The sequence below is a fragment of the Syngnathus scovelli genome, chromosome 2 (genome assembly GCF_024217435.2).
Source record: "Syngnathus scovelli strain Florida chromosome 2, RoL_Ssco_1.2, whole genome shotgun sequence".
Classification (NCBI taxonomy): domain Eukaryota; kingdom Metazoa; phylum Chordata; class Actinopteri; order Syngnathiformes; family Syngnathidae; genus Syngnathus; species Syngnathus scovelli.
The window spans coordinates 23,707,300-23,717,495 of record NC_090848.1 but is presented as its reverse complement, the minus strand read 5'-3'; the positions used below and the strand labels follow the sequence as shown (position 1 = coordinate 23,717,495).

The window sequence follows — 10,196 nt, the reverse complement described above, 5'->3', positions numbered from 1 at the left end:
CCAAGCACATCTTTTAATCACAAAACAAAAAACTAAAACCCTGGTGAATTTAACAGTGCTTCTAGGAATGAAAGGTCTCGGTTTTCTTCTGCTGCGATTGGCCAGTCTGTTTGGGTGTGGCTTAGCGAAAGGTCAATTGAACAGTACACATTACAACAATCAAATTTTGACAAAAAGGATACTACTTATCAATGTGTGTCTCGGTGTGTGGTAACAGTGTTAAGCGCATCAGACTTTGTCCTCAGTCCTCTTGACCCTCAAAACGCCAACAAGCTGCGAGTGAAGATTGCTGATCTAGGAAATGCTTGCTGGGTGGTGAGACTCTTAATGTGCTAACATTCTGTACTTTCGGCATCACATCTTTATGAAAAATGACCACTCACACTGCTTATCCCCACTCTGTCTCCGCCACACAGCACAAGCATTTTACTGAAGACATTCAGACAAGACAGTACCGTGCCCTGGAGGTTCTGATCGGAGCTGAGTATGGACCGCCAGCTGACATCTGGAGCGTCGCCTGCATGGTACACACATGATCAGATACACGCAGCACACAATGAACAGCGCATACACATTCAAAGAGTCATGTTTGTGTTTTGGATATTTCAGGCGTTCGAATTGGCTACTGGTGATTATTTATTTGAACCTCATTCTGGCGAAGATTACACAAGAGATGAAGGTAAGGCTATATGTGTCTAAACACTAGGGGCCATCAGAGATAAAATTCAGGATTACGTCTCACGCCCATACTAGTGAAACACTTTCATTCACACATCATACAACAATTAGACCACATTTCTCTAAGACTGCAGTCCAGTTGTTTCGCAAACAACCAACAATCTGCTCCTTGGACTGCGGTTGGGGCTGCAATGAAATTGGGTAAAACAACAAAACAGAGCAAGTTGGCAGTTTTGTCTCCATGGTTCTAGTCGCAGGCAAGCGCAAGCATCAAATATTTGCTCACTGTCCAAATATTCCATCACAGTCAGGTGAATGCAGAGTTTTCACAATATGTATTTGTCCAAAGTCTTAATGGTTGTTGGCCACAGAGAAAACAGCTTGCATATAAGCGTATAGTATTATTATACTACACCGCAAAAACTGACTTAGATTTGATTCTACCCTGGGCTATAATGCAGTCGGATCCTGGTAAAGAAGTCATTTTAAACTTTGGGGTGCTGTAGCAAGTATTAAACAGCTTGTGACTGAGCGTAAAGAAGCGTGCTTAGAGGAGGAATGCAGGCGCGAGAGTGACTGACAGTATGATACAGGAAAGTTATCGGGATGTCACCACGTTAGTTAGCCATGAATTGTTTGAAAGACAGTGACAGCTGATACAGGAGTTACCAATTTGCTCCCCACCCTGTGTTGCTGTGAATCACTCGAGAAACACAAGTACAAATTCTGCACAATTGTGTATGCTGCCTGCCTCGTAGCACATAGTAGCAAGCAATCGTCGCGAAGCAATTACTTAACCCTGCGTGTCACAGGTTCATATCTTGCTCTCAAGCCACCCACATTATAGTTAATGTTATTTTTACCATGTTAACATTATGAACGTCCCTAGGCGCTCATTGTTGAGGCGGCTCTTGGCACCCGTCTCTTGTCACACGAGACTTCTCAAATCTCTCGCTGATCAGATGGGGAGTTCTCTCACAATTTCCTCACAATTCACCGGTATCCAGACATCCCATCAAATCACAATTCCTTGGTATCCACACTTATTTACAATCAGGATTTCTGAACATGGAGATTCCAACAACTTATCACTAGTTTCGGCCGTGCTCCCACTCCACAATATTACGAAGCAGCCAGGAGATTTATTGAAAAAGGGTCCCCTACCTTTATGTGTCCCAAACGGGCTTGTAATATTGTAGAGTGCAGAGCAAGTCACAAAATCCCCAAAGGATCACGTTGAGGTCACCATTTATATGTGGCACCAATGAAGAGAATAAAGCAACACAGCAATATATACAGGGTCCGGCAAAATGATCTGACACATTTGTAGGTTTGATAAAACAGCCTCAGAGGACGCTAGACAGGAATTTGGCTCCTCCGAGCGAATCGTCTTTGGTTTTAAAATAACTATAAGAATTCAGCGATTTTGGTTCAAAATGATACAAAACTACTGGAATTAAAAGGAAAATGACTGTATAATAAAAACAATTGAATTTGTTTTTCCCCTTTTCATGATGGCAGGGGAGACGCCTGCAATGGCCTTTGTCAGGCTCCCATCAGGGGCGGTGTTGTTGGGGATAAAGGTACAGCACTGTTCTCCGAACATTGCACAGACCCCTCCTTTCTCAGACAACAACATCTCAAGAGCAATGCGATTCTGGAAGGCCATTAGGGAAGTCGTGCCTAGCTGTTCATGCACTGCCTCAAGCCCCGCTTGTGTCCAATTGCCCAATTTTTGCACGTTGTAATGGATGTAATTTATCCTGTCTACGTTTTTGTTTATCGTACACCACCAACAAATGGAAGACTCCCATCCTGCTGCAATTTGGTCAATTAATTCTTATTAATCAGGAACTCCTCTGGGGACTCTAATTGCATCAATTAAAGTCAGATCATCGTCGCCTCTCAAATTTAAAGACATTTTGGTTTTTACCAGCTTTTCCCCAGATCTTGGCGTGTCGATACATATACAATTTTGCTTGACTACATTCTCTAGAAGCAGTGGTTTCTTTTCTTTTCCTCAACGGATATTATATAGAACGCTCTGTTGCACATTTCACAATCAGTAGACGTGACAGATTTCACACAATCTTTGGTCAATGGTAATGGTACAACATAAAGAATCGGTCGCAAACCCATACACATGACATATTCAATTTTTTCCTTTTTTTTTTCTTTTTCTCTCTGGTTTGCAGCTTGTTTTGCCATTAGCAATCAATCGTTTCTTTTACCAGTTACTCTTATAGGTAGTTACCTGAAACCAATTATCGAACATTCATTTTAGAGATATTAATTTCATTCTTTAACTTCTACAGCTGTTGTTGCCAAAGTATTATTTCGTTACATAACATTTTTGCCACTGTTAAGGCATTCAGTGTTTATTTTGAAGCCAATTCAATCCATTTTGAGAATGCATCTATTATGACCAGGCATTATAACCCTGTGGATTGAGTTTAGCACATGGTAAACAAGCTCTACAATTTTTTTTTATAAATGTTTTGAATATGAATCAAATCCATATGTTGTATAAAGCCGACTGAACTGCCCTTTCATCCCCCCTGTTGAGCCATGTGTCAAGTCAACATCACGTGACAATTTCATGGCTCAATATTGCTGCCCATATGTATCGGTTCATTTGTACGGGCAGATAATATTGCTGCCCATTTGCATCGGAAGTTTTTCTTTCTCAAAGTGACAAACCAATCCACCAATCGGAAAAAAATCAACAAAATAACTGCCAGTGAATTAATATAATAGTTAATTGTTGTTGTTTCTTAACTTTAACTAGCTCAATCGCTCTCTTATTCTCAAATTTTAAATTTAGCTTTGAAATGTCGTTATTACATAATTTTTCTTCATCCAATTCCAGAAAGCAAGTTCTTTCCATCCAAATTTTGTTTCATCAAGGCTAGGCATTAATGCAGTGTGGACCATAAACAAATTGCTTGCTTTTCTTTACTTCCATATTTTTTCAAAATTGATTTTGTTTTACGGTGCAAATCAGATAGACTACAGTCTAATAAATTATTTTGTGCACCTACGTATATTAGCCAATTTCATCCTATTAACACCTAACACTGACAGCACACAGACAACACAAAAACAGCAGAGACACAGATCACAAACAATACCAACAAACAACGCTGCGCAAACGTCATCCTCTATTTTGACGTTTTGGTTATACCTTTTTTTTTGTCATCAGTGCCTTTTATCCTTCATGCTAATGTTGTCACATCTTCGTTAAGCATTACCCTGCTTCAAACATTCTCTGAGAAACTCACACTTTCCCTGGCTCGCCCACAGCCATAGCACCCCCCGTGCGAGGGGGGGACGCGACATCAATGTTGATTGGTCACAGGCTGGCCATTTCCTGCAACAATCATGATGCAGGCCCACCGCCCACACGAGCATAGCACAGGCCCACGCGCACAGCCCCGACCCGCGATTATGCGCGAGCGCAGGCACGCTTATCAGTCTCACCCTCTCAAAGGGCAGGCCAACTTTGCTGTTGCCCCCTTTCATCATGTTCACATACGACATCTTTCACGGTCTTCTACACAACATTTGCTGTCTCTTATTTTCGTCCTATCAAGCCACCGTTCTCGTCACTTTCTGCCACACACGTCTTATTTAGAAAAACTGGTCTGATAAACTACAATCTATGAACCAAACCTATATCTAAATGAAAAGGAATGAAGTTCCTGTGAATCAAACAAACATGTCACCTATGCAAATAAGCCCTGCTCATTGTTAGTGAAGGGCTCTTACGGGAACGAAAACACACAGACAACATAAGGACAGGAAGGATACAAATGGCTGACAGGGATCAAAAGACATCCCTATCACTAAAAAGGAAGAACCTAGATAAAAGGAAAGATAAACTCGTAAAGGTGAGGCCTCCAGGTCTGGCAGGCCAAAGCTTCACTTGAAATTATTCCAACACTTTGTAGTGTATTCACTTGAATATGGGTTGAGAAGGATTTTCAAATCGTTGTATTTGATTTTTATTTACATTTTACACAATTTCCCAACTTGAACCGAATCCGGTTTATATACGTATATATATATATATATATATATATATATATATATATATATATATATATATATATATATATATACCGTAATTTCCGGACTATAAGCCGCGACTTTTTTCCAAAATTTTGAACCCTGCGGCTTATAGTCAGGTGCGGCTTATATAAGATTTTTTCGTGATTTTTGTGATGACTTGATCACTTTTATACACTCGTAAAAAGGCTGTGGACCACCGTTGTGCGGTATCTTGAAGAAAAAAACAACAACAAAAATACTATTTTGAAACACTACTATGGCTGCTGCTTATTCTGGCTGTGTTGCTTGTGACTATTATGAGTTTAGTAGGAATGCACGCTAGGTTACCTGCGTCAAAGGGCTCTAAACCCTTTCTCTTACTCTGCCATGTGACTCAGAGATTACACAAAGCAGTGCACACTTCCATGTTGCGTCACAGGTAATGTTTAGAAAGATATGTTAAAGTATGTTATTAAAACTTTTAAAAGGCTTTCTGTGTACTGTCTTTCTTTGTAAAAAACTCGTGTGCACGTGCGGCTTATAGTCCGGTGCGGCTTATGTAAGAAAAAAACTAAAATATCCCCGAATTTTAGCTGGTGCGGCTTATAGTCCGGTGCGGCTTACAGTCCGGAAATTCCGGTATATATATATATATATATATATATATATATATATATATATATATATATATATACACACATACTATATACATATATATGTTGAGTCTCATCAACAAGCCTCTAATTTTCATTGACGACAGCACCACTGCACAGACACACAGTGCAGGGAGTAACAGTAACATTGATGATTTTTGTTCAGATCACATCGCTCACATCATCGAGTTGCTGGGCTCCATCCCTTTGCCGTTCGCCTTGTCTGGCAGATATTCTAGAGAATACTTCAACAGACAAGGTGAGCCCCCACGTAAGTCCTTGGCGTGTGTGCACATTATATTATGTGATCCATATGTGGCCGTCAGGTGACCTCCGCCACATCGCCAGCTTGAAGCGATGGGCTCTCTTTGAGATTCTTCTAGAAAAGTACGAGTGGCCGCTGGAACAGGCTGCTCAGTTCAGCGGTTTCCTGTCTGGCATGCTAGAGCTGGAGCCAGAACACAGAGCAACTGCTGCTGAATGTCTGCAACACGCCTGGCTTCAGCCATGAGCGCACATTTTGTGTGTGTGTGTGTGTGTGTGTGTGCGTGTGTGTGTGTGTGTGTGTGTGTGTGTGTGTGTGTGTGTGTGTGTGTGTGTGTGTGTGTGTGTGTGTGTGTGTGTGTGTGTGTGTGTGTGTGTGTGTGCGTGTGTTTGTGCGTGTGTGTGTGTGTTTTTAAATGAGAGAGAGCTGTCATGATATTGCAAATAACCATGACTTTAGGTGATGCCAGCTCCTTAGGAATGTCACAAGATCACAGGGTGCATTCCCAGCTGGATCACACTCGTATTTCCTGTCTGGCTTAGGTCTTTAAACTTGGTGCCTTGTGTCTATCATCATACCTCCTGCAAAGGCCATTTGACACACGAGTACATTTTTAAAAAGTACCTGAAGTGGACTGCGCTGCCTCTTTTTTTACTTTCGTTTTGGGACTCTGCTGAATTGTATTGATTGAGCTTGTGTTCTTCGTGACCACAAAAAAACAACATCCTACCATGGAGTCAAGGTTCCTCTCTTGAAAAACAAGTGCCTTTAAAATAGCCCTGATCCTTGACCTCCTCTCAGTCTCTTTTTTTCCTGCCCATCCGCCTTTTCTGTGAATTGTTTCTTCTGTTCAAAATAAACACAAAAGCAATCCTGACATGTTGGCTTAGCTTTGACCTCAAGGGTTGCACCCAATAGTGAGAGTGAGTTTATATGCTTCCCTCTGCTGGTGATGCCATACGCTTACAATATATACAGTGCTGTGAAAAGTTTTATAAAATGTGACCTCTATAAATGGGACGCTTTTAAAGAGAAATGTTGACGTCCTATTATACTAGCATATGATTCCAAGAAACGTTTTATAGATCTTGTACTGTAACATAAACCTCCAATATGTCATAGATTTAGATGAAAGTCGACATTTATGAAAAAATGTATTTGAATCACACAATAACCTAATGACATAATGCTTTGTCCAGGCCTGATGTGTTTACAAAGTTTCAAATTTATGTTAATGTTTAGACCCTTTGACCAGTTCTTTATCTTAAATGCTTGCTAAGCTTTTAGTAATCACCAGAAGTCTGCCTTCTCAGTTTAACTATTTAATACTAGGGGCTCAAACTTAATTTACCAGGGGGCCACTGGAGGTAGAACCAGGGGTGAGGCTGGGCTGCATTGTTTTTTTTTTAGGCTCGAATAAAAAAATTTAATGTCATCAAATGTAAAAAAAATAATTATCAAACAGTAATCAATAAATAAAATGATAATAATGAAAACAATTATAATACAGCAGATATAGAAACCTGAAGAAACCACATATAGTTGCTGACTAGAAAAATGTGTTATTCATATTCACATATCTGTATTAACAGTTCCGCCTGTTAATACAGACTGTTAATACATGTCTGTATTAACAGTTCTTTAAATTTGGAAGGAACATTGTTCTGAACATACTTCTGCCAACGTTTTGCTGCTAGAGAACTGGCAGCGCTTCCTTTCGCATAGCTGAGTCACATTTGGCGTGAGGGAGGAAGCAGTTGAGACTCTGTCGGGATTGAAAATGTGCATCAATAAGTCTGGCCCTGTACTTGGGACATATTGAAGTTCAAGGTTGAAAAGACATTTTCGCACAAGTACATGTGCTCCAAAAAAAAATAAAAAATAAACATTCGAATCAGCACCCAACAATTAATATCAAAATTGCAGGCCTCACTAACATTAAACTTTCATATTAAGCCGAGGGCCACAAACTATCATCCAGTGGCCCCCATTCGCCCGTGGATCAAGAGTTTGAGACCACTGATTTAATATATGCCAGAAAGATCAAGACACAGCTGTGGAGCCTTCTCTGCGAAATTGCGGCAGAAGGCCTAACCCATTTGAGCATTTATTCCATATCCTTGATATCGGACACCAGTGTTCTTCACTAGTACGGTCTTTGTCAGCACTAGTTGGACATTGAGCCACACTAGCTATTCACATTGTCATACAAGTTGCGCAGAAACTTAAACCAGTCACTCATTTTTAGCAACGTGCAAACTACTCAAACATGATTTATTCCAACATGTTAAGTATACATGTAACCTATGATTTTCTGTACAAGTAAACTAGTAAGAGCTGAAATACTCACTATGTAACTCGGATGGCTAAAACACTGACATGTTAACGAGTGAAAGCCCCATGAATCCTTGATATCAAACTAGTGAGTCTACTTGTTTTTTACTTGTTTACTAGTCATGCCCCAAATATACACTACTGTGGCATTTTGACTTAACTAGTTCTACTAGTGAGGTAAAAAATGTTCACTAGTAGAACTAATGGATGCCGACCTGCTCACGAGTGAACTAGTTGAACAAAAAACTAATGAGGAGGTGGGACAGATGTGTAAATCTAAGGTTCCTATTGGCTATACAGTTGAAATACACCAATCAGGATTCAGATTTTGTCATCATCCCACCCACTTTATTTGCATGTTTTACACTAGCTGATGTATTGTCATGAGGGATTGCAGCTAGTGAACTAGAAGCTGCATGTTATGGGTTACATATTTACTCGTGAATGCACAAACACAGACTACTTAGCTACTTAAATCAATTTTTACTTTACAAGCTAACTAGTGAGGCGCAAAATGTTTGCTAGTCAATTAGTAAATGTAAAAATATCCACTAGTTCACTAGTTGGTTCCAATTTAACCTCGCTTGTGTCAGGCGCAGAGCAGGGAGAGGACTCGAATGCAGAGATTCCAAAGTTCAACAAAGTGTTTATTGTCTCCACTGATGGTCGAACAAAAAACGCCTCACGAGGAGGGAAAAAGGGGGAAACTAAGGCGCCTCGAACCGAGGGAGAAAAAGGAGAAATCAAAGCGCCTCGAACTGAGGGAAATACAAAAACAAGATAGCGATGTAACCAAGTTAACATCGGTGATCAAAGACGTTCAAACAAGGCTTCTACGTGGACTCAAGGGTTTCGTGATCGCTAGTGTTCTCAGCAAGGCAAGACGCACTGGCACTGGATACTAGGAAAGACGCGGGTTATATGGACACAGGAGGGGAACACAGGTGAAGACAGTTGGTCATTGACGCAGGTGCACACACTTGGAATCAGGGGATCACGTGACCGGACGCACAGGGGAAGGACACACTGACTGGAACGAGAGGAAAATCACACAATAAAACAGGAAGTGATCCGGACGACACATGACAGCATGACATAACCCCCCCTCTAGGGCCGGATCCCAGACGGACCCGAAGCATCGGGGTGAGCCGCGTAAAAGTCATCTAGTAGCCCGGGATCCAGGATATAGCTACGCGGCACCCATTGCCGCTCCTCTGGCCCGTAACCCTCCCAGTCCACCAGGAACTGCCAGCCTCGGCCCTTCCGGCGCACGTCCAGCAACTTCTTAACTGTGTAGGCAGGCCCACCCCCCACCGTCCGCGGAGGCGGAGGTGCCGCGGGAGCCGGCACCATCCCACTCTCCCTAACCGGCTTGACCTTCCCGACGTGGAAGGTGGGATGCACCGCAAGGGACCGAGGCAGACGGAGTCGCACAGCCGCTGGACCGACGACCTTGGAAATTGGGAACGGCCCCACAAAACGGGGGGCCAGCTTCCTGGAGCCCACCTGGAGGGGAAGGTCCCGGGCGGACAGCCAGACCCGCTGGCCGGGCCGGTAGACGGGCACCGGACGACGTCTCCGGTCAGCCATCCTCTTCACCCTGTCGCCCTGGCGGACCAGTATGGCCCTTGCCGCCGCCCAGATGCGCCGACAGCGTCTCACCACGGCGCGCGCCGAGGTAACTGACACCTCCGGCTCGCTGTCGGGGAAGAGCGGGGGCTGGTATCCGAAAACGCACATGAAGGGGGACATCCCGGTAGCCGTGGTGGGAAGGGAGTTATGGGCGTACTCTACCCAGGTCAAGTTTTGACTCCACGACGAGGGGTTCTGGGTTACCAAACAGCGGAGGCCCGTTTCCAGCTGCTGGTTAATGCGTTCTGCTTGGCCGTTCGCTTCCGGGGGGTAGCCCGAAGTGAGGCTCACGGTGGCCCCTATAAGCTTGCAGAAGGCTTTCCAAAAGCGAGACACGAACTGGGGGCCCCTATCTGACACGACGTCCCGAGGAAATCCATGAATTCTGAAGACGTGGTCCATGAGAACCACTGCCGTACGTTTTGCCGAAGGTAATTTGGGCAGGGCAATGAAGTGGGCCATCTTGGAGAACCTATCCACGACGGTGAGTATCGTCGTCTTACCGCTAGACACCGGCAGTCCCGTGACAAAATCCACCGAGATGTTGGCCCATGGTCGAGAGGGGATGGAGAGAGGTTGCAGCA

At 43.1% G+C, this 10,196-nt stretch overlaps 1 protein-coding gene across 1 annotated transcript in view; it reads left to right on the top strand.

Annotated features, from left to right (window-relative positions):
* Positions 1-6,563, top strand: part of LOC125988884 (SRSF protein kinase 3) — a 79,638-nt gene extending 73,075 nt beyond the window's left edge. Inside the window, exons 14-18 of the mRNA XM_049754622.2 lie at positions 218-315; positions 417-524; positions 610-679; positions 5,548-5,640; positions 5,708-6,563. Coding sequence (XP_049610579.2) covers positions 218-315; positions 417-524; positions 610-679; positions 5,548-5,640; positions 5,708-5,892 — 554 coding nt within the window. The 3' untranslated portion in view covers positions 5,893-6,563. The remainder of the gene's footprint in view (positions 1-217; positions 316-416; positions 525-609; positions 680-5,547; positions 5,641-5,707) is intronic.
* The last annotated feature ends 3,633 nt before the right edge of the window (positions 6,564-10,196 follow it).